Source organism: Nelumbo nucifera, chromosome 1 (assembly GCF_055504915.1).
Source record: "Nelumbo nucifera cultivar China Antique chromosome 1, China Antique-T2T, whole genome shotgun sequence".
Lineage (NCBI taxonomy): Eukaryota > Viridiplantae > Streptophyta > Magnoliopsida > Proteales > Nelumbonaceae > Nelumbo > Nelumbo nucifera.
In genome coordinates, this window is record NC_142649.1 from 115,173,771 (window position 1) to 115,201,483 (window position 27,713).

The 27,713-nt window shown below is 37.4% G+C and overlaps 1 protein-coding gene, 2 long non-coding RNA genes and 1 other non-coding gene across 4 annotated transcripts; 2 read left to right on the forward strand and 2 right to left on the reverse strand.

The window, feature by feature from the left end:
* Positions 1–253: 253 nt before the first annotated feature.
* Positions 254–3,587, reverse strand: LOC148803727 (uncharacterized). The gene is made up of 2 exons (XR_016079493.1): positions 974–3,587; positions 254–880 (listed from the first exon to the last, which is right to left on the reverse strand). It is a non-coding gene; the product is annotated as an uncharacterized LOC148803727 (long non-coding RNA).
* Positions 3,588–16,666: 13,079 nt separating this feature from the next.
* TRNAM-CAU (transfer RNA methionine (anticodon CAU)) lies at positions 16,667–16,751 on the forward strand. Its single transcript is given in 2 exon segments — positions 16,667–16,704; positions 16,716–16,751. It is a non-coding gene; the product is annotated as a tRNA-Met (tRNA).
* A 362-nt stretch (positions 16,752–17,113) lies between these two features.
* On the forward strand, positions 17,114–19,392 carry LOC104601871 (uncharacterized). Its single transcript, XR_735985.3, has 2 exons — positions 17,114–18,629; positions 18,815–19,392. It is a non-coding gene; the product is annotated as an uncharacterized LOC104601871 (long non-coding RNA).
* Positions 19,393–21,398: 2,006 nt separating this feature from the next.
* LOC104601869 (flavodoxin family protein / radical SAM domain-containing protein) lies at positions 21,399–27,267 on the reverse strand. Its single transcript, XM_010265368.3, has 8 exons — positions 26,199–27,267; positions 25,353–25,468; positions 23,956–24,131; positions 22,634–22,824; positions 22,455–22,541; positions 22,075–22,232; positions 21,776–21,986; positions 21,399–21,690 (listed from the first exon to the last, which is right to left on the reverse strand). The coding sequence occupies exons 1-8, from the start codon at positions 27,075–27,077 to the stop codon at positions 21,550–21,552; spliced, it is 1,959 nt and encodes a 652-aa protein (XP_010263670.1). The 5' UTR covers positions 27,078–27,267; the 3' UTR covers positions 21,399–21,549.
* Positions 27,268–27,713: the final 446 nt, after the last annotated feature.

The following is a 27,713-nucleotide window of genomic DNA, read 5'->3' on the forward strand; positions in this document are numbered from 1 at the left end:
TGTTCATCTTTCTTCATAGTTTCCACTTAGGCACGACCAGTTACAATGGCTACTTGGAGGAGCTTCACATGAGGCATGGTCTGTGTGCTACAATGAAGTAAGCTAAACTAATTTTTAGATAATTCAGAAAACTGAGACCTGTTGACAGACACAAGCCAAGTAGAAAACAAAACTGTCAGGCTCCATTCACAAGAACATCAGGGGTAATAAATTTGTGAACACATACACCGGGGATTTTCATCAGCCGTCAGGGAAATGTAAATTTCTTTTCATTAAACAGAGCTTAAGCATTACTAAATATGTTGAATGAGCAGTAAATTTCAGAAAGAAGATAAAGCAATGACAATCAGCTACATGACCTAAATCTCTAATCAGTAAAAAGAAAAAAGAAAATAGCGTAATTGGATACATCTCAGCCTCTCAGGGAAACCAGTGAGTGAGCAGCATTTGGATTTGGAGGGAGTTAATGTAATGCAATAGGTGACATACAAGGAATTCTCGTTACATGACCACCTTTAAAGATTCAGGTGGGTGCTTCATACGTCCGCTGCCCGAACCAGCAGAACTATTATTCCAAGGCTATCTCAACTCCAACCTCGCTCCAGCATTGAACCATGAATTCGCCACCATCACCTTCTAGAATTCCGCCTTTGTGTAGTCTTCTTCAGTCTCTGGTTTACGGTCAGGATCTTCAGATAGCTGCAAAACAAGTAGAAGGTAATTGCAAGTGTAATAATCAAAGTAGTAGAGAAGGAAGCTCAGAACGAAAACATTTACTGCACATGCAGATTCAACTATGAATTCCTTCAAGCAGCGGTAGGTAAACATGGAAACAGATTGCCACAGAAGGGTAGCTTCATAGTTGGAGGATGAGCCAATACTGCAGAAAAAAGGAAAAGAACAAAAAAAATCAGAATTGTGAAGCGAGATTGTTATATTTCAAAGGAATGGAAGAACGAAAATGAGGGACCACCGGCCACTTTTATAGAAAATTTGAAGAAGATGCTCAAACTATATGAAGATTCTGAACCAATGTTTTAAATATCGATTCAGAACCAGAACCGCTTTGGTGGATCAGTGGTTCACCATTCGATTCAAAGGATAAGATACGCCTTTCCTCTAGGACCATGTAGCGTCTGAAGTCCTGAAGAAAGTCAGGATTATTCACAAATCAATCAAGATAAGTTGGTGTCAGTAGGGGGGTTGTAAATTATAATCCTGACTCTGGCACATTAAGAGGTAGCCCATTTGTTAGCTTCCAATGGTTTAATAGGAAGGTGATAGTCGTTCAGGTTTTCTCCAGGTCGAATCTTGTGTTTCAGTTGTTTAGCCCTGCGCTACAATTGTGGTAGCAACAGTGGTTTGAACCTGGAAAAGAAACCTTCCTAGTGTTTTTCCAGTTGGAAGAGCTGCCTGCATGGCCTACATTATCCTTGCCATGTGGAGGGACGAAAATGCCTCGGTGCCAAAAGGAGGAATAAAAGAGAAGAAAATGCTTTGGACATTTTTTTTTAAGAAAAGGTTTTCGACAAATTTGAACGCCTGCTCCCTGCTAGGGGTGAGCATTCTTTATTCTGTTAAAAATCTAATTGAATAAATCAAGATTTTAAAACCTAATTAAAAAAAATGAAATCGAAACCAAATTATAGAAAAATCGAAATAACCAAAATAAAAATTTCTGTTCAGCTTTTAGTTGTTTTGGTTAAAATCGAATTTTAATAATATATATTCTATTATATATTATAAAATATATATTATGAAATTAAATTTCATTTTATTATATATAAATATATAACATATTATATATTATATCTTATATATAATAATAGAAAGTTTAATTAATTTGATTAACCAAATTTTTAATTCTAAAAACCGAAACCAAAAACTGAATTAATCAAAAAACCGAAACTAAAATTTTCGATTCGATTTTTTGGTTTTAACCGTATAGTGCTCACCCCTACTCCCTGCACGACCTACTATTTCTTTGTTTTTAACTTTCCTTTTAATATTTTACATGTGGATACAATAGGTGGCAGCTCAATTCCGATATCCTGCCACTTCTACCCACATGGCACTGTAGTTGTACATTGGGAACATCTCCCATGAATAGTAACATGTAAATAGGGAAGATGTTTTCAATGTACGGCTGTAGTAACACATAGGTAGGTGTAAGTAGGTTCTTTTGTGGGTAGGAGATCCAAACCGGTGACAGTTAAGGCATTCAAAAGATGTAATTTCTGAGTTTGAGCCTACTCCTCGTAGAGCATGGATGGGGTTTGGGGTTTTGCCCCTAAAAATTGCATCGTTCCTTACATCTCAAATGACTTTTAGGCTGCATTTGGATGTAATGTAAATCAAGAACCGATGTAAAATTTGCATCTGTTCGGTTTTGTAGGCGTTTGGAAAGAGGGTGTAATTATGATCAACGTAAAACTCTACTTCGGTTCAATTTTGCTTGTGTTTGGATGGAGTGGAATTTTACATCGATAATCTATGTAAAAACTACATCGATTTTATTGACGTAAAACTTTACACTCTTCCACCCATCGCGTTTTTCAAAAATCAACGGTCACTTTCACAGTTCATGTAAAATGTTAACGGTGTATTTTTTACACTGATTCCAAATGCAGCCTTAAGATATTGGCTATGTGTGCTAAGAGGTATTCTCTTACATCCGTCTCCATTGCATGGGAGTTGCACCACCAACCAATCATGTTCGTGTTGGGCCCAGCCCATTATGGGATATTGACCGATATTATAGCCCACTCTCCTTCAGCCAACTGTTTTTTTTTTTCAAAAAAAAAGAAAAACAAAAACTAGGGTTAGATCTTTTTTGCGCGCGGCGTGTTGAAGAGAGAGGAAAAGAGAGAAATCAAAATACTGTGCAGATTTTTCAGTGCGCAGAGTTCATCAAACGGCCAGAACTTTCCGATCCACCGTCCGATCGAGCAGAAATTTGGAAAGTAAGTGGATAACTCATTTTTCTTCATTCTGAATGGTTGGATCTTTTATCGGAGCTCTGAATTTCCAATTATTTGAGGTCGAACAGAAGCAACTCGTAGTTGTTCGGGAAAAGAAAACATTTCGCGGCAGTCTTCATCCATTATTCTGATCAAGGGTCATTTGTGGTTCGATTTGTCTGAAATTTGGTGGGATTGTTCGAAACTCACAGACCTACGATTGGAACGGTGGAGATTTGATTTGGAATAGTGAAGGTCTCCATGTTGTGGCCTGAACAGTAGCCGCGTTTGTGAGTTTTTCTGACTGTTATTTTCACCGCTTTTGGTATTCTCGTTTGTATGTTTGAGAATCTGTATTTGCTCTAAGTTTGTGAGCATATTGTGGTGTTTGAGTTGCTGTAATTGTTACTTCAAGTTATTAGTGGAGATTTTTGGTTGGGTCTCCTTGGCCCCGTGGTTTTTACCCTTCACATTGGAGGGGTTTTACACGTTAAATATCGTGTGTGTCTCTCTTTGCTTGGCTTATGATTGTTTTTGTTGATATCTTGTTTTGAATTGTGATAGCTGAATATCTACAAGTTTTTATTTTTGGGAGAGAAATAGTTTGTGGATAAACTTAGTTTCTTCCCAACAAAGTGGTATCAGAGCCAGGTTATTTGTTTGTGGATTTGTTTGATTGCATGATGGAGCCTAATTATGGTAGAATGGTTAGTTTGAATGGCACCAATTACCACAAGTGGAGAGGAAAAATGAATGATCTACTATTTGTGAAAAAGTTACATTTACCAGTTTTTTTTACTCAAAAACCTGAAAATAAATCTGATGAAGAATGGGCTTTTGAGCATGAGATGGTTTGTGGCTTTATTCGACAATGGGTAGATGATAATGTTTTGAATCATATTGCTAATGATTCACATGCCAGAACCTTGTGGGATAAGCTTGAGACTTTGTATGCCTCTAAATCTGGGAATAATAAATTATTTCTGTTGAAACAGGCTATGAATTTGAGGTACAAGGAAGGTACTCCTATTTCTGATCACATAAGTGAATTTCAGGGGTGCTTTGATCAATTGTCCGACATGGGTATAAAATTTGAAGGTGAAATTTTGGGATTTTGGTTGCTTAATACTCTACCTGACTCTTGGGAAAATTTGCGCGTGACTTTGTCCAGTTCTGCTCCTGGTGGTGTAGTGACCTTGGAATATGTAAAAGCTGCTGTTTTGAATGAAGTCAGACGACGAACTCAGCAAGCATCCTCTTCTCAATCAGAGGTTTTGATTACTGAAAACAAGGGGAGAAGCAATGATAAAGACCGAGGACAAGGTAACAGAGGTAAAAGTAAGGCTAGAAGCAAATCAATGTCTAAGTATAAAAACCTTGAATGCAACTATTATGGTAAAAAGGGACATATCAAAAGATTTTGTTTTCAGCTGAATAATGACAATAAAGGTAACAAAGGTAAGCAACAAAATAAAGATAATGACAATGATGATCGTGTTGCCACCACCACTATAGATGATCTTGTGATTGTCTATGATGAGAATTTGATTAATGTTGCTTGTGATGAGACAAGTTGGGTTGTTGACAGTGGTGCCTGTTTTCATGTTACATCGAGAAATGATTTTTTTACATCTTATACTCCAGGTGATTATGGGGTTTTAAAGATGGGTAATAATGGTTTGTCAAAGGTGATTGGCATTGGCACTATTTGTCTAAAAACAAGTAATGGGACTGAATTGATTTTGAAAAATGTCAGACATGCACCAGACATTCGTTTGCATCTAATTTCTACCAGTATTCTTGATGATGATGGTTATGTTAGTACCTTTGGTAATGGACAATGGAAATTCTCGAAAGGTTCTTTGGTTGTGGCACGTGGAAAGAAGTGTTCTGGTCTGTACTGGACCAAGACTTCAGTTTCCATTGATGGTGTGAATGCAGTTGAATGTGATAACTCATCAGTGTTATGACACAAAAAACTAAGCCACATCAGTGAGAAGGGACTTGATTGTTTGGCGAGGAAGAATCTACTTTCAACTTTGAAAGGTGCAAGGTTAGAAAAGTGTGCTCATTGCTTGGCTGGGAAACAAAATAGAGTCTTTTTCAAGAGCCATTCTCCCTCTAGGAAATCAGAGTTGCTTGAGTTGGTGCATTCAGATCTCTGTGGTCCGATGAAGACAAAAACATTTGGTGGTGCACTTTATTTTGTTACTTTTATTGATGATCATTCAGGGAAACTTTGGGTTTATGTCTTGAAGAGTAAAGACCAGGTACTTGGTGTCTTTAAGCAGTTTCAGGCTTCTGTTGAGAGGGAAACAGGGAAGAAACTGAAATGTATTCGCACTGATCTTCTGTGGACCATTTGATGAGTACTGCAAGCAGCAGGGCATTAGACACCAGAAGACGCCCTCTAAGACTCCTCAACTTAATGGCCTGGCAGAGAGGATGAACAGGACGTTGATGGAGAGAGTTAGATGTTTGCTTTCAGAAGCAAAGTTGTTTGGATCTTTTTGGGGTGAGGCTTTATATACTGCTGCACATGTTATTAATTTATCTCCTGTTGTTGCTTTGCAAGCTGATGTTCCTGACAGGGTGTGGTATGGAAAAGATGTATCCTATGACCACTTACGTGTCTTTGGCTGTAAAGCATTTGTACATGTGCCAAAAGATGAAAGGTCCAAGTTAGATGTCAAGACAAGACAATGTATCTTCATTGGCTATGGTCACGATGAATTTGGCTATAGATTACGATCCAGTTGAAAAGAAGCTTGTAAGAAGTCATGATGTTATTTTTATGGAGGATCAGACCATTGAGGATATTGATAAGGCGGAGAAATCAGAGTCTTCAAGTATTGATGGATTGGTTGATCTTAATCCAGTTCCTGAGACACATACGCCCAGTGTAGCTGAATTTGGTAATCATGATGATGGCCAGAATCATATTCATGATGATTTGGTTGAAGATAATGATAATGATGTTGCTGATGATATTGATGCTTCTACCAGTGGTGCTATTGGTGAACCTATTGCCCCACTTAGAAGGTCTTCTAGATAGCATATTCCCTCTACTCGCTATTCGTCTAATGAATGTGCTTCTCACTGATGGAGGAGAACCTGATTGCTACAAAGAGGCTATGGAGTCTGAGCACAAGAAAGAATGGGTTGCCGCTATGAATGATGAGATGAAATCTTTGGTTGACAACCATACTTTTAAGTTGGTCAAGTTGCCTAAGGACAGGAAAGCTTTGCAAAATCGGTGGGTTTACAGGTTAAAGACTGAGGAGAATACTTCTAATCCATGATACAAAGCTAGATTAGTTGTTAAAGGCTATCGTCAGAAAAAGGGAATTGACTTTGAGGAGATTTTCTCGCCTGTTGTCAAAATGTCTTCTATCCGTGTTGTTCTTGGTTTGGCAGCCAATCTTGATTTAAAGGTTGAGCAGATGGATGTAAAAACTGCTTTCCTTCACGGTGATTTGGAGAAGGAAATTTACATGGAGCAACCAGAAGGTTTCGTGGTGAAGGGTAAAGAAGACTATGTCTGTAGATTGAAGAAAAGTCTATATGGGTTGAAACAAGCCCCGAGACAATGGTACAAGAAGTTTGAGTTTGTTATGATCCAGCAGGGATTCAAGAAGACAATCTCAGACTATTGTGCTTTTGTACAGAAGTTTTCTGATAATGACTTCATCATTTTATTGCTCTATGTCGATGACATGTTGATTGTTGGTCATAACTGTTCTAGAATTGACAAGTTGAAAAATGAGCTTAGTAAGTCTTTTGCAATGAAAGACTTGGGACTAGCAAGACATATACTTGGCATGCAGATTACTCGTGACAGAGAGGCCAAGAAGTTGTGGTTATCTCAAGAGAAGTATATTGAGAAAATACTTCAGTAGTTTCATATGGATAAGGCTAAAGTGGTAAGTACACCTCTTGCTTTACACTTTAAGCTTAGTACTAGACAAGCTCCTTCTAGTGATAAAGAAAAAGGAGAAATGCAACGTATTCCTTATGCATCTGCAGTAGGAAGTTTAATGTATACAATGGTTTGTACAAGGCCTGATATAGTTCATGCAGTTGGTGTTGTTAGTCGTTTTCTATCCAATCCAGGTAGAGAACATTGGACTGCTGTGAAGTGGATATTGAGATATCTCCGGGGTATTTCTAGTTTAAAACTTTGTTTTGAAATTGGGAAACATATTCTTTGTAATTTTACAGATTCAGACATGGCTGGGCATGTTGATTCTAGAAAGTCTACTTCTGGTTATTTGATTACCTTTGCAGGGGGAGCTGTGGCCTGGCAGTCTAGGTTGCAGAAGTGTGTTGCATTGTCTACGACTGAGGCTGAGTTCATCACTATTACTGAAGCATGTAAGGAGTTGCTGTGGATGAAAAAGTTTGTGCATGAACTTGGTTTCACTCAAAAGAGGTATGTCTTATATTGTGATAGTTAGAGTGCTATTCATCTTGGTAAGAATCCAACATTTCATAATAGATCGAAGCATATTAATGTAAGATATCATTGAATTCGATATGTTTTGAACTCCAAGTTGATTGAACTTGAAAAGATTCACACTGAGAAAAATGCTGCTGACATGATGACAAAAGTGGTGCCTCGAGAGAAGCTTGAACTGTGTGCCGGAGCAGTTGGCCTTAAATTTGCATAGTTGCCTTTTTTGAAGTGTCTCCCTTCTCTCATGGGCTGGAGGGGGAGAATTGTTGGGCCTAGCCCATTATGGGATATTGACCCATATTATAGCCCACTCTCCTTCAGCCAACTATTTTTTTTTCAGATTTAGAGGCATACAAAGTCTCAAGCTTATTCCACAAGGTTCTGGCATGTGAATCATTAGCAATATGATTCAAAACATTATCATCTACCCATTGTCGAATAAAGTCACAAACCATCTCATGCTCAAAAGCCCATTCTTCATCAGATTTATTTTCAGGTTTTTGAGTAGAAAAAACTGGTAAATGTAACTTTTTCACAAATAGTAGATCATTCATTTTTCCTCTCCACTTGTGGTAATTGGTGCCATTCAAACTAACCATTCTACCATAATTAGGCTCCATCATGCAATCAAACAAATCCACAAACAAATAACCTGGCTCTGATACCACTTTGTTGGGAAGAAACTAAGTTTATCCACAAACTATTTCTCTCCCAAAAATAAAAACTTGTAGATATTCAGCTATCACAATTCCAAACAAGATATCAACAAAAACAATCATAAGCCAAGCAAAGAGAGACACACATGATATTTAACGTGTAAAACCCCTCCAATGTGAATGGTAAAAACCACGGGGCCAAGGAGACCCAACCAAAAATCTCCACCAATAACTTGAAGTAACAATTACAGCAACTCAAACACCACAATATGCTCACAAACTTAGAGCAAATACAGATTCTCAAACATACAAACGAGAATACCAAAAGCGGTGAAAATAACAGTCAGAAAAACTCACAAACGCGGCTACTGTTCAGGCCACAACATGGAGACCTTCACTATTCCAAATCAAATCTCCACCGTTCCAATCGTAGGTCTGTGAGTTTTGAACAATCCCACCAAATTTCAGACAAATCGAACCACAAATGACCCTTGATCAGAATAATGGATGAAGACTGCCGCGAAATGTTATCTTTTCCCGAACAACTACGAGTTGCTTCTGTTCGATCTCAAATAACTGGAAATTTAGAGCTCCGATCAAAGATCCAACCGTTCAGAATGAAGAAAAATGAGTTATCCACTTACTGTCCAAATTTCTGCTCGATCGGACGGTGGATTGGAAAGTTCCGGCCGTTTGATGAACTCTGCGCACTGAGAAATCTGCACAGTATTTCGATTTCTCTCTTTTACTCTCTCTCTTCAACACGCCGCGCACAAAAAAGATCTAACCTTAGTTTTTGTTTTTTTTTTTTTTTTGACTGATATAATGTCAGGGTTCAATCCCACTTGAGCTTGTAGCCAGATTGTTCTAGCAAAATGACATTTAAAGAAAAGAAAGGTGGAGTTGTGTTTTCTCTTCGCAACCACATAGGTCGTAGGTAGTGTTCAGGTTGTGTTCACGCTTCCAAAGGCTTGTTTTGTTTTGAACTTACCCTTTGAGAATGTCCACATGAAAAGCTAGGTACAGGGAACTGTTTTTAGGGACCACAGGAGGGGCCAATTAGTGGGTTGGCTTGTTCTTGGTTGCAGGTGTGTGGTCAACAACCTGTGCACTGATTTGACTATGTACCTCCCATTGGGTGTATGCTCCCGTAGGAGCCTGTCTTTGCAGGTTGACCGAGGAAGAGGTAGGTTAAATATTGCTTCAACACTTTCTCGAGTAAAGAACATATTAAGGAGGTTCATGTTTCATAACCCAACCAACTCCATAAGGTCATTAACTATTAAGTTCATGGGTTGGGTTGTTGTTGACCTTAGAATAGGTTTGTTTTCCTCTAGCCAAAGAACCCACGGGTCCTCTACTACATTTATCCCTTCCCCTGAGCCTATCTTCCAGCAGACTTGGTTTTGTAGTTTTCCTTTTAGTTTTAACGCATTTTTCCACCATAGAGAGTGTTGGCCTGAGCTTTTACATCCAAAAAAGTTGTGTTCCCTTATGTATTTCTTTCTCATGATCAAGGCCTAGAGGGAGTCTTATTTTGTTAGCATCCTCTAGATTTGCTTGGCGAAGAGAGCAAGATTCATCTCTCTCAGTCTTCTTTGGTCAAGTCCTTGTCTTTTTGGCCTACAAATTTCATCCCATGAGATGCTTAGATGATTTTTGTTATTGTTTTCCACCAGAAGTTCCTCTCTAACCTTTCTAACTCATCTGTTGTGGATCTAAGGAGGATATCATTCATCATGGTGTATGTGGACATGGTTTGGGCAGTGCTTTTAATCAAGGTTGACCTCCCCACTTTGGAGAGTAATTTGGCTTGCCATCCCTCCATTTTTTGTTCTATTTTCTCCACGAATTCTTTATAGGAGAGAGTCTTTGTCCTTTCTATATTCAATTTGGCCCCCAAGTATTTGCTCCCAAAATCCATGGGCTTTATGTTAATGAATTTGGATAGCATTATTCGATGAAGCCTCGAAATGTTGCAATGTTGCTATTATAGAGGTAGAGGATTCCTAGTTTTTTGTAATTCACCTTTTGCCCTGACAAATCCTCAAAGTTTGCTATTACCTCCATTAAATTTTGTAGAGATCTAAAACCAATCTTGCTAAATAGAAGGCAGTCATTTGCAAATAAGATATGAGTTAGCATTGAGGAATCTTTACACAGTTTAATTCCAGTTATTTTCCTTTCTCTCACCACCCTGTCCAAAAGTAAGGAGAGTGTGTTCATTTTCATAATGAAAAGATAGGGGGAGATAGGCTCCCCTAGTCTAAGACCTCTAACTGTCTTAAATTCACCTTCTGGGCTCCCATTTAGTTTAATGGAGAACATGGGGGTTGAGATGCACAAATGGATAAGTTTACACCATTCTTCAGGGAAGCCTAACTTCTTCATTATTGCTATTAAAAAAAATATAATTCATTATGTCAAACGCTTTGGACATGTCAAGCTTGACTGCAATCCAATTCCCTTTTTGCCCATTTCTTCTCATTTTATGTACTACCTCTCATGCTAGGAGAACATTGTCCAGAATTTGCCTTTCCTTAATGAAAGTCACTTGTTGTGGGCTAATGATTTTTGGTAAAAGAGGTTGCAATCAATTCGCTAAAATTTTTGTGATGGCCTTGTAAATGGTGTTACAGAGACTTATGGGTCAGTAGTGCTCTGCTCTTTGGGGTTTTTTAACTTTCAGGACAAAAACAAGGTTTATGCAGTTAAGTATGGTGGGAAGATGGCATGTATTAAAAAAATTATGAATGAGGGCCACTATTTCTTTACCTATTATGTTCAATTAATTTTGATAGAAGAAAGTTGTAAAACCATCAGGGCCTAGAGCTTTGTGAGGATTCATTTCTCTAAAAACCTGCCATATTTCTTCTTCTAGGGGAGAGGTAACTAGAGCTTGGGCTTCCTTTGTTGTGAGAACTGATCGGATTAGTTGATCTAGGCAATTTAGGTCCATACCCTAGTTTGTTCTTTCTTTTATATTTAGGAAGTGTTCTCTAAGAGCATCGAGAATTTGGACTCTCCTTGTGACCCATTTTTCATTGTTGTCCTTCAACCATTCTATGTTATTACATTTTCTTCTACTCCTGGCTACATTTTCTTCTGCTCCTGGCTTGGAGGTGAAAGAAATGTGTGTTTTTGTCATCTTATTTTAACCAAAGTTCTCTTGATTTGAGCTTCCATAGTTGTTCTTTCCTACTCAACCAAAGGTCAAATTGCTTCTCCAAATCCCCTAACCGATTTTCATTTTCTTCCAATTTGGTTTCTTGCATTTCTTCGTGGATTTCTTTTAATTTCTTGAGATGTAGCCAAAAGTCTCTCTATTCTAGACTTAATTTTTCTTTCAGTCTTTATAGTTTTCCCAATGTGGATTGGGTGCTCGAGGTCCAAACTTTCTCAATAATCTGTATGCAGCCTTCATGCTCTAACCACATTGGAAGGAAGTGGAATTGTTTTTTAAGGTTGATGGGGTGGGGGTTTATCTCTAAGAGAATGGGGTTGTGATTAGAGCTAGCCACTGGAAGATGCTCAACTTTTGCTCCTAGGGAAAACTCCATCCAATTCGGGCTAGCTAGGGCTATGTCTTCTAAACATTCTCTCACCGCTCTATTGCTTGGTTGTTTGTTCCACCAAGTATAAGGGGGACCTGAATAGCATAGGTCGATGAGACCAAAAAATGGGCCATTTCTTTTAGGAACTGGGAGACATGACTCTAGGGAGAACCTAGGCCACTATAGTCATTGGTGTATAGAAGGTCATTAACATCTCCCATGATGAGCCAAGGGGAGTTTTCTAGATCAAGGTGGTTTATGATAAACTATTCCTAGAAGTTAGCCCGATTAGCTCAAACCGGATGACCATAGATGAACACCAGTTTCCAATTCCAAATTCCAATGAGAGGATGTTGGGCCTATTTGGATGTCAAAAGAAAGAAAATGCTTGTTTTCTTTTATTTTTCCTAGGAGGATGCTTTCTTTCCAATAGCAAAATAGTCCTCCATTCAGACCCATTGATTCTATTGTAGCATAGTTTGGGTACTTTAATTTACAAGTAAGGACCTTGTGCTGGTCACTATTTCTTTTGGTTTTTGCTAGAAACATGATACCTAGATTGATAGTAATGAAAAGCTGGCTTAAAGTTCATTGGGCTTTTGGGTTGACACTCCCACGTATATTCCATGCTAAGAGCTTCATGATTATTTTGGTATATGAGTGTTTGTAGATAGCAAAAAGTTGTTGCTACTACGGGGGAGTACCTGGAGAAGGATATTTGCAATAGCGAAAAGTTGTTGCTACTACGACAGCAGACTATCATATTGATCCCCCACCACGTGGAGTCCTCGGGTTCATGAAGGGATTCTAGGCTTAAGCTCTCATTGGGCAAATGAATAGTCTCTTTGTTTTCGGGAAGTTTGAGGAGCTTGGTTGTTTTTTTTTCCTTTTTGTTGTTTGATCCAACCTCTAATCATTCCCTTTGCCTTCTTGATCTCTGCCATTTCCTTGGTTTTGGTGCCCACTATCACCTGCATTCCTCTTATAACTTCTATTGAAAGATCATTCCCTTTGCCTTCTTGATCTCTCTCCATTTCCTTGGTTTTGGTGCCCACTATCACCTGCGTTCCTCATAACTTCTAATGAAAGATCAACTTTTCCATTAGAATACTCCTCTATTTGGTCTTGGGGAGTGTGATTTAGCCCCTTAGCAGAGTTAGCTCTCCAAGGAGGCTCATCATTTGCCTCGTGCGGGTTGATTTTCATGGCCATCTTCTTCCTACATCGCAATGATTCCGTAGCCAAGTTGACTTGTGTCCTTCTATTCTGTAATTTATGCAAAACCTCGTTAGGCCTTCATAGCAGAATCAGAGCCAAGGATTACTCACCACGCCGTCTTCCAAGAAGAGACCTATAAACAAAGCTTGCCAAAGATCAAGGACCACCTTGATATGAATATATTTCCCAAGTGTCTGGTGATTGGGCTGGATTTTCTAATGTTTAGAAAGGACTCGGCCTGCCAAGCCAAATAGTAGTTCTCCATACTCATTCTTGGGAGGTTATAGATCTGAACCCATATGCTTTGCTCCCATATTTGAACCCTTTCTCCATTTCTAGCATCTTTCAACAATGCAACAAGCATCCAGCTTGAGCGAAAAAACTAGGGTAATTCCTCCAAAACTTTTTCCATGTCTACATATTTTTAGAAATGAAACACCCAACCTCCCTCCGCCTAGAATACATTCACTTTTCCAGTGGGATTCCAAGTGTTTTCTATAAATGCTTCCACTTTCCAATGGGCTTCCACCGAGAACCCCCGCAAAGTCCTTTGCATAACCTCTACTGCTTCCTTCAGGAGCTTCAGTTTGATACCATAGTTCATGCCTGAAATTGTTGTCAATTTACCAAGTTCTTCACCCATGTGGGATACCCTGCTTTGCACATCTTGAGATTGTTGCTTCCCTTCCATTTGAATAGTTCAGAGAGAGATCAATTTGGCTGAGAAAAGAGCTTGCACAGCTAGTGGGAGAATGCAAGGTCGACCCGAGGAGTAGGCAGGAAAAATAAATAGTTGCCTCGCAGCAAGCAACTACTTTAAGCTAAGCTATGGGGTTGGTGTGTGAAGAGGGTCATGGTGGCCTAGGCATGGGGTTGAGAAGGATGAAAAGATGCATAAGAGGATCAAAAGCATCATTTCCATGGAGGAGTATGGATTCAGTCCTCACACCATGCTCACAACCTTTTGTAACCATTCATGGGAAATACTACTATTTGTATTTTTTAGGGAAAATTGCAAATTAGCACCTTGTACTTTGGGCCTAGTCTCACTTTAGTCCCCTTAACTTTAAAATGTGTCAATCCAATACCTAAACTTTCAAAGCATGCCAACTTTGTACCCACCATTAACCAGCCATTAAGTGGCATGCAAAAAGACACAAATGCCCTTCGAGTGTCATCTAATTTTGGGTCATAAGAGCACCGCTTCAGTGATGGGTTTTCATATTAATGTATGTATTTGGTTTCTTATGGATTCATGTATTGCTTAATGCAACAAAGGATTAAAGTATCAATATTGGGTATCGTATCGGACAACTCGGATACGGATATGGATACGAATACACTTTGGAAACGCATGGATACGAAAGAAAAAGATGGAAACATAGGGATACATTAGGGAAATACATATGAATTTCATAAATATATTAATCACACTAAATTTAAGATCAAAATGATCACAAAATAGTATATAAATACATAAAAATGTAAACATTAAGTATATATATGAAGAAATATATTACGATTAATGAACTAGGATGCATAATTTTATTTATAATACATCAATCAAGAGTCCAAGGCACTAAACATACACACCTATTATATTTTAATTATTATATCAATTATTTTTTATTTTACTATTTTAATTTTTTATCATTAAGAAAAGTCAAGTAAATATTAAATTTTCAAGTGCAAATTAAAATATCAATTAATAATTTATAAAAATAAAATCTTAACATAAAGTATATCAAATTTGTTAAAATTTCTAAGATGCATATCATATACAAATTCATAGTTTTTAATTACTAAAATAATTATTCTATTATTAATATTTTTATTTATATAAATTTTATGAAATAAAAAATCATTTTTTGAAATAAATGTAGATTAGTGGATTTGATAGATTCAATTTAATATTATTTTCTTCAATAATTTGTATATAATATTTTTTTATTTTTTTGTAAATAATAAATATGTTGTTATTACTTATTAATGTAAATTAAAATATTAGTTAATAACTAATAAAATTATATAAAAATTTTAAGATTTATATCATGTGCAAATTTATAAATTTTGAGTATTAAAATAATTATTCTATTATTAATATTCTATTTGTATAAATTTCTTGATATCAAAATTCATCTTTTTTATATAAATATGGATTTGATATATTATTTATTCTATTAGTTTATAAAATACTATTTTTAAATATTATTTTTTAATTTTTAGTTAGCATTAAATATAAATATGTGTGTATTGTTAAATTGCATGTGACTAGTAAAAGTTAATAAAATTTATTTTATTTTACTTTATATCACAAAATGTAGTGTGGCTTATTGGTTTGGAAACGTTGTGAATTCTATTACGCATGAGGCGATCCGGGTTTGAATCACCTTATTCGCAATTTTTTATAGAGAGTTTTGAATGATGCAGCGCATATCGGCCGATATGCATTTGTATCCGTTCGATACAAATGACTGATGAGATACGCTTGTATTCATAGCGTATCCCATATTGTTACTAACCGATAGCAATACGGTATGCCCTGTACTAGACATATCATATCGATATTTAAATCCTTGAATGCAATTGTACATTATCCATTCTATTCAGTTTCAAGGTAAAAGACAATGAATAGTTTTTCTGAAAGGTAGTTTTGTCATTTTAAGTTTTAAATCGCACATGTCATCACGTTTTGGAAGTTTAGGTACTAGATTGGCATACTTTGAAGTTCATGGACTAAAGTGAGACTAGGCCCAAAGTACAAGGTACTAATATGCAATTTTCCCATGTTTTTATTAACAAGAAGATATTCCCAATAGATAATTGCAAGTTGCTATAAGCACAGTTTGAGGATAGTTCTGTGTAGATTGAATCTGAATTCTCCGTTGAGATATTCGATCCAATGCCATGCTCTTCAGTTTTCTCCCCTCTCCCACACCGTTGCTATATTGTTTTCTCCTTTTCTCAATCCTCACCGGAGATAGGGGTGCAAATGGATCGGTCGATCTGAAGTCCAATCCTGTTTTGTCATATTCAAATATCTCTATTTCGGATTTTTGGATCGGATTTCAAGTTGTGTTTTGTTTGAAACAAAAGGTAGGGAAACCTTGTATGAGTTTCCCTACCTTTTTTAGGGGTGCTCACAATTCGGTTAATCAAACCGTGGGCCTTTTTTTCAAACCAACCAGTGGTACTAGTTTTTGAAAAACTGGTAATCGAAACCAAATCAAAGTTAATCGATTAATCGGTGGATCGGTTCGGTTAACCGCCGATTTGGTTTTCCTAATTCACCCCTACTGCCTTTTCTTTCAAACCAAACAGTCAAACACAGCGCGGTTAAAATCTGTGTCCTTTGATAAGAGATCTCACTTCAGGTTGTTAATAGTAAGGCTTCGTTTGTTTTCAATACAAACGCCAAACCGGGGTATTTATGCACCCCGGTTTGCATTTGTGAGTGTTTGTTTGAAATGTAAATAAGCAATGATTATCAAAGAAAAAAACGCATTTTCTGACACTTTTGTACTCTAAAAAGAGAGCATTATTGTACATATTTTTTAGATACAATTTTGTGTTCCTTTGATAATTAACCTTTTGACCAAAGTTGAGGCATTGGAACATAAGATAGTTGGAGCATTTAATGATGGACCCACACTTTTGCACCAATTTCAAACAAACAGGATGAATGCAAAAATGATTTAAAATGTGAACCGTATTTATATTCATGAACCGAAAATTGGGTAAATATATAATTTACATAAATGCCTTTGCATTGCAAACAAACACTGCCTAAAGAATGTTTCTCCATTAATTATATCCAACTACGGGGTGGTGGCGCAGTTGGCTAGCGCGTAGGTCTCATAGCTTCTGAGTTATCCTGAGGTCGAGAGTTCGAGCCTCTCTCACCCCACATTTCTTTTATTTCGACTTACCTTTTACTAACTGTTCCTCTCTCTCTCTCTCTCTCCGAAAGCCATATACTTATTACGCCTTTTTGAGTACTGGTGTCATGGTGTGAAAGCCCAACAAATAACAATAAGCCTTTGTACTGGACCTTTAAATCAAAGTTGTGTGTGTTGGCCTTAGGTTGTGTTTTTGGGAACATTCGAGTTGGGCTGGGCGGCATAGTGAGTGGGCTCCTCAGATCACTTAGAATCTCTTTTTTTGTTAAGCACTTTTTGATTTCTAGAAGCAATTTATATGCTCGACTAAGAGTAGCCTAGGATTCTTCTCTGTTTTCTACTGTAGTTTTGTAAAATTTACTTGTTCTCCCTACTGGCAAGAATATTCTTCCAACTTCTTTTGCTTTAAGGAGATCATCACTACTTGATGAGAAGTAAATTGGGTTCATGAGATGAGAGTGCTCCAGAAGGCAGCAAGGATTGCTTTATCAACAGCCAGCCTAGAATGAAAATGAAAATATTGGGGTAGAGGGATCCTCCTTCCCAATTACTAGTCTACACTCGATTCACTCCCTTCTTATGGATACCAAGCATTTCCCCCCAGTTTGTTACCAGTTACCACCCTTGTGAGTTGTTTCTTTCCCATTCCCCAACCAAAGACAAAAGAGTCTGATTGGCCTGAGAAATGGAAAACCCGGGGGCCGGCCCGAGACCCGAGTAAATCTCAGTTTGGAGATCGGGTCGAGCTTGCCCGAATTGGATGCCTTAACTGTAAGAGTTGAGCCGGTAAAAAAGGATGATAACAAAACAAAACGCTCTGCCCCTGCCGGTTGTGTGGGGGGTGGGGGCCGTGGGGCGGCTCTTGCTAAATCACGGCCATCTTTTGAGGTGGGGCCAACTCAATAATTGCAAACGATCCCTTTAACTTAAGCCAAAGTGCCAAACATCAACGGTGCGAACTGCCAAGGCCTGTCTCAGTGGGTAGGTGGCCTACACTCTAGACACCCATGACCCATCATACAACACGTGGCAACTCGATTGCCTCTGGACCGTTAAACACCCATGACCCAACATAGAACACGTGGCAACTCGATCGCCTCTGGACGGCTGGACCCATGTTCTGGCGATCTGGGCGATGCTTGAAGGAAGCTTCACGGGAGGGATGTAATTATGTGAATGAGTAAATCGTAATACTGTCACTGCGATGGTTAGTTACGGCCCCTTCGCAGTTTGCAGCAATAGAAACCAATTACATTCAGGATTGATAGAATCATATAACCAGAGGGTTCCACTATGATACGAAAAAGATATGATATCTGAAAAAGTTATGACCAGTCAACTGAAATCGTAAATGTGATAGTCAATTAGATGTTATTTATTAAAATTTATGAGTGAGTTTGATCAAAACTCTTCTTATACCGTATCTTTTCCGCATAATAGATTTTCCCTATATGAAAGTTTGTTCAAGGGGTTTACAGATAACAGACCTACAGTTATCACATGCTTGATGATCCCAGAGTCCCAGGTGACTCGGATAAACTGCTCAAGACTCAAATCGAGTCAAGAGTCGGCACAAGCGGTCAGTCCGACCATTCCAGTGTGAATCGTACTCGAACGTGCCTCAGACTTGGGTAAATGGGTACAGACTAAACTAACCAAACCGAACCCAACTTTAGGCAGTTTGTTTGGTTTAATTTTTAACCATGGTTACTCAATTTGGTACATGCTTTTAATGTTCTATTTCTTCTCTTCTTTCTGCCTGTCCTCTCATTTCTTATTTTCTTTTCCGTCTCATCTGTGGTTCGGGGTCTTCCATGCCAGAAAAAGAGCTGCTGCTTTTTAATAGGGTTCGAATGCTTCGATGGTCGTTATTGAATAAACTGGGTGTAAGTGTAACTGTAAACTGTCTATTTAGTTTTTGACTAAGTGGAAGTTAATGTTCTCTGTGTTTCTTTTTTATTATTATTATTATTATTGTAGTTTGAGGATTTAGCTGTAACCTCGATTGTTTTAGCTTTTAGGAGTAAAGGATGAGTAAATTGTTTATTGTTGTTTTCTTTTGATTGGGTAGAGAGAGAGAAGGTTCTAGTTCGATTAGAGGTTGGGTTCTGTTTATGTTCTGATTGGATTGAAAATTTTTGATGGACAATAAGAATAGCAAGAGAAAATCAAAGAGAGTAACAGTGGCAATAGCAAAAGCATCACCAACCGGAGAAACAGCAGAAGTGCAATCTCAGACTCCCAGAAAACGAGGTCGACCTCGGAAAATCGTTGAGAGGACCGTGAGCCAGGAGGAAAAAGGACCAAAACAAGAGGAAGAAGCAGTAGCCATCGAGGAGGGTGTTTCGAAGAGACTGAAAAGCAAGGCCGAGGGAGAAGAAGAAGAAGAAGAGCTTCAGCAGCAGGATAAGAGAGCAATTGGATCCTCATCTTCAATATCTTTAGATGGTTCTGCGAAAGGACAACCTGATACAAGCAAGTCAAAGGAACCTCCGAGGAGCCGAGGAAGAAGGAAAAGCCAGCCTCGCAAGAGCAGCTAATGAACTTAAAATTCTGCGGACAGAGAAAGATGGTTATTCGCTTTGGCTGGAATTGTATTTCTCCGACATAATTTAATATCTTATAATATGAAAAGTATATATATATATATATATATATATATATATATATATGTGTTGTGTAAAGTGTAAGCAACAAAAAATCTGTTACTAGTTACTAGTTACTATTGCATTTGTTTTCTTAAAAAAGAAAACAAAAAATCTGTGGCTTCTATTCCAAGTCCCAACAACCTCTTATCTGACTTCAATTTTTTAGCTTGATAAGTTGCACATTTGAAATTTTGAATTACTGTTCATGGAGAGGCCTAGAACATCACCGTGCCGCTTTGCTAATAAATTGATGTAATATTCTCCGAGATGTAGGGCTAGAGTCTGAAGTGCAGTGTCAACTGATTGTAATCTGAGCAATCAATCAATGAATTTTGCCTTTCTAGCACTAAAAATAACGAGAAAAAAAAGAATAACAAATTAAGAATAGCATCATCGTCTTCAACTGTGTATGTGTTTGATTCCACATCACATAAGCGTTGAGCATATAAAATTACTATTTTATTTTGTCATTTATTAAATAAATGTTAAAATATTAAAACACTTTGACTTGTATATGAGGCATTTGAGAAAATATCAAATTCACGATTCCTACTTACTATTTTATTTTATCATTTATTAAATAAATGTTAAAATATTAAAACACTTTGACTTGTATATGAGGCATTTGAGAAAATATCAAATTCATGATTCCTACTTGGACATTTTTTTAAATGAAATAACGATGTAACACACTTTAGCTGAGGTGAAAAACAACTTTATAGAGCATTATTTAAAATACTAATAAAACATCCAATCAAATAGAAAAAGCCAAAACTTTTTGAAGTAGCATTTTTAAGATAAACATTTATCTAAAAAAACACCTATCAGAAAAGTTGGTGATACGTCAGCTCGCGGGTAGATTTGGCATTAAGTGGTTTCAACTTTCATGGGATTGGATGGAGGTTCCATTTTGAATTAGCACTCTTCCCAAACAGAGACTTGGTCACTGCCCAATGTTTGATTTTACATAAGCCGCTCGCAAGTTACAAACTTATAACCCTCAGACTCAAAGCTGAGATCTCCAGTATTGGGGATGCAAAAAGAATCACGTTAAATTCTGATAGGAGTATGTCCCAATCCAATCCGGTTAGCTACTCGATTGATATATACCTATAGCATTGTTTCAAATTCAATATTTCTTACCAAAAAAAAAGATTCAAATTCAATATGTTTACATATCCAGATATCCGGTTCAAATATAATTTGATTAGAAATAAAATAATCTGCAAAAAAAGTTGGCTTAAATTAACAAAAAATATAATATAATCTGATCTGATTGGATTGGATCCTAGCGGATTGGACCAAACAAAGACCAAGTGTTCCGACTAATAAACAAAAAACCATGTCTTTTTTTATTTTTATTTTTTAAAACATGTCTTCAAATATTACTCGATCCAATTAAGACTAAACATATAACCACATCTAACTTGAACAAATGGGTTTAAATGTGATCCATTTGCAGCCTTACTTCGATCTTCACTATAAAATTAGTTGGCCTCACACTTGTTCTCTTATTAACAAGTGCATAGACATGGGAAGAACGAAGAAGCATATGCCTTGAGTCTTGAGACAACCAATAAGAAACTACTTAAACTTGACAAAAAGAAGAGTAATTGAGTACATACCATCACATGTCCATAGCCCTTTAAGTGAAAACTTCCAACTTTTTTTTGCCCTTTTGGTGAGCCATTGTCCCGTCAGCCAGCTCCTTCCACCTTCATCAATTTGATGCCTTGGTTTGATTAATGGAAACGTGGAGTTTTTTTTTTTTTTTTGGTGAAAAACCAGGATGAGCTACAAAACACGGGGGAGTAGCTCGACCCCACTGATTGGCAGGTACATCTTCTACTAGAAATTGCAGCATGCGCAAGGCTATCAAATAGGCTGATCTTACTTCTCACATTTAACCAACACCAATTTGGAGTCCAAGACCCGAGCATCAAGGTGTAAATCATTCTACAGTTATGGAAAAGCCTGTAAACTTAAAAGCATGGAAAAATGAAACTCTGGCCAAGAAAATTATCACCATAAACTAAGAAACCTCAATGACATGTTTACAACGTTTCCAATCAACGGGGTATGACCTTTTTGTACAGTACTATTCATTCAAGTATCAGTGTGATACAAAGTACAAGAAGACAATCTCTTGCCAAAGATGTCAGTGGCTTGGTCTGTGGTGTCGCTCCTTCCTGTGCCGAGATTGATCGGGATCAAAACCCCCATCCTCTGCGCCATAGAGAGCCCAGGATGGTGTTGCAGCAACATAGTCGTTGCTGCTAAATGGCTTTTCTGAAGCTACCTGCATTTCCAATGTTGATAAAATTCATCAGCTCAATTGTCCAGAGAACAAGCCCAAGAATGGATAGATGTGAATTACTACTGACCAAATCATGGAACTTCTCATAATCTATCCATGTGAACCATTGGCCATTGATCTTAAACTTTTCAACCTTTGCCAAAAGAACACAGCAGGAGTGGACATGTTCACAGGCAACTTCATACTCCCCATTACTCTTTGAAGCTAAGGCCTCTGAGAAGGCTTTTACATCAGTATGCCAAGGAACATTCTCCATTGTCAACTTTGATGTGGCAGACCTGTCAAATAGTTTATAGTGTTGGAAGGTAAACCAAACAGAAAATGACCAGGATAGTAGGTAGCCAACAAATGTGAAAGATAACTTACGAGCCACAGTAGGTTACACCCTTTATTTCAATAAAATCGGGTTTCCCAATGTTGATTAACTTTGAGTAAGCATCTATATCTTCTATGTTCCAACCTTTAACCAATGTCAAACGGAAAACAGTTCTCTGTTCCTTCTCTTGGAGAGCTTTCAGTGAATCCTAGCAACATTTTTATATAACCACATATAAGTCGAGCTATCATTGAACTCAAACACCTGGTTCGTAGTTTAGTTTTAAGTTGAAAGGAGACACTAAAAGGAGGAAATCAAATGTATCCCAGTGGCTGTCATAAATGCAGATATGCAAATAGTAGGACCACAGAGAAAAGGTTAAAAAGATTCTTCTACCAAGTATTACTGTCTTGATTCTGTAAGCACTTACAATGAAACGCTCCCAAAAGTCCCCAAAGAGTGGCCTATCAATTGCCTTCAAACTGTCCTTTGTGGCAGCATCTACACTTACATATAGCTGCAATTATGTCAAAGAAAGTCATGATTTACAATTTCCAGATAAGATCACTTAATTTAACTATGCCAAAGGATGAAAACAACTTTGCAAACCTGAGTGACAGGTTTCAGCATCCTAATCCTCTCAGGAAACTGAGCATTTGTTACAAGAAAGGTAGAAATCCGTCTCCTGTGAAGTTCATCTACAAGAATGTTTATCTCTGGGTACATGATTGGTTCACCAACAAGTGACAAGGCACAATGCTTAGGCAAGAGCCCTTCTGATAGGCGTTCCAATGTTACTCCTGCATAAAACAGATATTTGTATCAATCCATCGACATGACTGCAACCATCCATCCAATGAAGCAATTTTTATTTCCCAGCATTTCCTATTCATTTATGAGAGAATATACTTGAACTAGGCTGGATTTAGAACCTAGCAACATAAACCAATGCAAGACAACACAACTCAAACATCTTATATGATGATCTTCATAATATTTACCACATGGAAGAATTTGCTAATCCTTCACCAGACAACCAACTACTTTATAAACTCTCTTTAAGCATCATATAAAAAGAGGATATTGCCTGTGTAATTAGAGCAGGGTAGTTGAGGTGGAATACATAATGTTGTATGACTGGAATGTATCAGTGCACATTTGTTTCAATTAATATACAGGTGGTTAAATAAATTCTTGAACCAAATTCACAAATTGACAAGGCTCTACTAATAGACCTAAAATTACCAGCAAATGGGCCCATGATTACTGGACCCCAAGTCCCAGCTGTTCCATTTATGCATGTACTCAGGACTCAAGGCACATGGATTTTCCAAGCAAGAGAGAGACAGAGAGTATGTACTTGGAGAGAGAGCTGGATCAATTACCCAGGATTTTGTTGAGTAGTTTTTCTTTTTATTTTCTTTATTGGTCCTATTGATCAAAAAAAAATCTTTCAGTTCTTTTTCCACCAATTTCTAATTAGGGTAAATGATAAAGTTGTTATTTTTCCTCATTAGAATAGGAAAGACATTATTTTCTCTCTCGGAGATAAAACTAGAACCAATGGTTGCTTTAGGAATTACCAATTGGATAATTGACACAGGAATGCTTCTTTTTGGTACATTAAGTTGAACTGGTGGAATTAAATGATACATGAATCAAGTTTAATCAAGTTTACCATTTGAAGAATAGAGATAGATCTTACCCTTCTTTGTTAAATTTTTGCTCTTCTAATTTCCTTTGCTCATATTGTATGTTGAGACCAATGAATCTGTTGGTAATTTGACTCTCTACTATCTAATTCCCCTATTTATCATTGAAGCCATGCACAAAGTTTTACTAAGATTTAAATCACTTTTTCAAGACCAATCATCTCCATGGTTTGACTCCAAACTATGTCATAGTTATCTACAAACATCAACCAAACCTACCAGGGACTCCTTTCATTTGCTTTATCATTTTGGTATGCTGATCTATGGCACCATTTATAATCTCCAGAGGATCATCCATTTTCCACTGCCAGCTCTTCCCAACAGGATTTGTGTGATGCCTCCAACAGAAAACACATTTATTGGCACAAGCCAAACTGGGGGTTGCCTCCATGCACCTGCTTCATTGACAAGTTAGATAAACTTTTAAATATAAACCATTGCATAGAATATAATGAACAAAGAGAATAACAGATTACTGATAGTTGTCAAGGCATCTAGGCAATAAGGAACAGTGCAGTGCCTAGTCACCTAGGCAATAAGAATTTTATAAAACAAAAAAAAAAACAAAAAACTAATGGGTTAGCTCACTGATTTCATATATCATTCAGCATGCATATTATAAAAATAGCAGTTCTCTTCATTAAGAACATTAAATTTACTCTCAGACAATGGATGGAACTGCTGTTTTATTTAATGTAAGAGAAAGAAAGAGTAGAAAAAACGAAAGGAAGAAACTTCTTTATCCTTCTGTTTTTTCCTTCTTTTTCTCTTGTTAAAACCCTTGGACTTTTGAAGTTCAATAGTAAAATCTTAAAATTAAGTACAAGTGATATATATATATATATATAGTACATAATAGAATGTATTGACATGCATAATAATAATAATAATATGCAGCCATAAGGTTCCCATCTTGAGATTTGTATCACCTTGTTGCTATAAGCCAAGGCATTGAGGTTAACTTGCCCAACTAAGGGTACCTAGTGACGGATTGAAAAATATGAAATGACATTAAAAATTAATAAATATCACAAGAAAACTCCTTCAAGGAAGAAGGCTCAAACTTTCTAAAAAAATAAAGGCTATTACAACCAAATGAATTAGCTATTTTATACTAATAAGCTGAGATTGATCAAAATCAACATCATTCTTACATTCAAAGCCAATAAAATATGTGTACACTTTATCATTAGGCATATGAATAAGGATTTCCATTTTTCTAACAGCAGTAATTAGTACCATATACCATAGATATTCTATAGCCAAATCAAATAATACATGGTTTGATCACTAATACTAATGTGTTACACAATATAACGATATTTCTACACATTTAAGATGTTTGGCACATATGTAAAGTCCTAACGGAAGTAAAACATGAGGAAGATGAGCAGGATGCAACCAACTCAAACCTTCAGAAGCTCAGTTATATATATAGATAAAGGGGAAAAGGTGAGCAGATCCATAGGAAAACCATCAAATGGTGAAGCACAACCATGAATGTCCAAGACATGTTCTTTGTTTTCTTTTTTTCCTTTCCTTTCTTTTTTTGTTTTTTATTGGTGTATCCTTTTTTTTGGATGAGTGGAGGGAGGATCTAGGATAAATACAATCACCTATGACTCTCTATGCCATAAAATGAATGCTTGTAGCAACCTCCGCGACCACGAAGTTGTGACTTGGTCCATCTACAAATCTTAACACCACTATGTGAACCTATAATTTTATATCCCTGCATAGATGATGTTATACAGGTAAAATTTAGTCCATAAACTTATTGAAGAAGGTAAATGAAATGACTGAGCAACAAAATAATAGATTTGCATGTACATGGTCAAATTAAATGTACAATATATAAAGTATGAATGTAAAATCAAGACAAAGTTTGACAGGGTAAGGACAACATGGTATTTAAGACTCATAGTCATAGATGAAATAGTTGCCAAAGCATCTGGACAGTTCTAGGAAATAGTGGAGCACCAAGGTGCCAAGTTGCCTAGGCAATAGAAAATCGAACAGCATATGCCTATTACAAAAACGAAGAAAATTGAACACAACTTACATTAGCAAATGGAGAAACAAAAGAGTTACTATCATCTGACCTAAGTTTTACTACTGTTAGTGATTTTGTTCTGTAACAGAAAGTAATTTCTCGTCTTACTATTTGAGGTGAATCAGACTTTTAGTGTTTTAGCAATTTATACTTTTAAATGATTTCAGTAAATGGTGAAGAGTTAGACAATGTGATAGCAGCTCATTAGATAAGTGCAGTTTGATTTGAAGAACGTATATATGCATCAGCAATTGTCCTAGAATCTCTTTGAAATTAGTCGGTTTTGGAAAGTTAACAGAATTTGGTCTCGTCCCCCATAGAAGCCATAACGTCGAATAATCTAAATCTCCTAACAACTCTAACTTGAACATTTAACTCAGATGATTTCATTTGAGGGGAGGATTGATACCTGCTTCTCTAAGCTCATTCTAATCACTGGAGTGACCATTTCCTTTTTGCCATTTACCTCTCCATTGGTCACGGCCGATGTTGAGGATTTTCTTGGAGGAGCTTTACCAGCAATGTCCTCCAGATCAACGATAACAGATTCTGGACCATTCTCTTCAATATAATCATCTTCGGAATCGTCGACACTCTCCACCTCACTTTCTGTAAATAATGCAGTGCCTGGAGGTTTTCCATTCTCCAACAAACCCCCCTTCAACACTCTTACCAACTTCCAACTCCAAGCACCAAAAACAGCGTCCAGATCTCCTGCGTCAACATCACCTTCGCACACAGGTAAAACCTCCGAGGCTCCAAGCGCTCTCATTCGCTTCGAGAAATCCTTTGCAACAGCATTAAAAGTCTCACCATATGATTGGCTTCCAACTCCGAACACCGCAAACTTACAGTCAGAGAACAGCAATGATCCGACTCTGAAATCGTCGACGCTCTCGGCAAGCCAATTCGCAAGAAAGTTGGAGTTGGGAGGAGGCTTTCCATCTTCCCAAGTTGAGGCGACGATTAAAACTAGGGTTTCCTTCGAGAGATCTTCAGGCTCGTAATCTTTCGGATCGACAAGGTCGAATGGGATGCTGTTCGAGTTGAGTATATCAAAGAGACGATGAGCTAGGGTTTTAGAGGTTCCAGTCTGAGAAACGAAGAAGAGCTTTCCCCTGCGGCACGATATATCAAGGTTTGGATTACGACTCCGAGATGAAAGCCTCTGGCTTCTGAGGCGACGGTACTTCCAAATGCAGTAGAAGGTCGAAGCCGAAACAAGCGCAAGGAGAGCGAATCGAGCAGAAAGTGACGATGAGGATTTACCCATCATTTCTGCTCGCATCAAACAGCAAAAGAGGCACCTCAGATCTCAGGAGTGAAAACTCCCTTCATCAATTCTTTCTCCCGCGAGGCCGCGACGTCCGAGCGTTGTAGTTGTTCTCTGCGAGTGTGAACGAAGCACATAAGGCCATTTGGAGTTGGAGCGGCGGGCTTTATATTTTGATGTTTCGTCGCGCAAGAAGCCCGCCTACGCCTAGCAGTCTAGTGACTCGTACTTTAATTAGCAGTCTGGTGTCGGTTCGGCTTTTTTTATTTTATTATTAAATATATAAAAACTTCTCCTGTAATTTTACTTTAGCAAAAACCTCTCTTAAAACTTTTAAAGATCTAGACAAAAACCTCCCTGATTCAGACGAAAAACTGATAAAATTACGAAATTGCTCTGATTAATTGTCAGGGAGAATAAAATATTTTAAAATATAAAAATTGCCCCTACTTCCCCTTCCTGAACAACGTAAAATCCTTCCCCCGATTTCCCCTCACTATTTCTTCTTCTTCTTTCTTCCCCACTGTTTCCATTCTTTTCCATTGAGTCGATTGAGTTAGAGCAATGGAAAGGCACTATTAATCTTCTTCGCATTCATTTAGGCTGTGTTTGGAAACAATGCAATGGAAGTGTAAATCCCGGTTTAGGGTA

Coding starts and splice junctions, on each gene's coding strand:
- LOC104601869 (XM_010265368.3), bottom strand. CDS start 27,077: ATGCGAGCAGAAATGATGGGTAAATCCTCATCGTCACTTTCTGCTCGA. Junction 25,469..26,198: donor GAATGAGCTTAGAGAAGCAG/GTATCAATCCTC, acceptor TCATCTATGCAG/GGATATAAAATTATAGGTTC. Junction 24,132..25,352: donor TATGGCATAGAGAGTCATAG/GTGATTGTATTT, acceptor TCAATGAAGCAG/GTGCATGGAGGCAACCCCCA.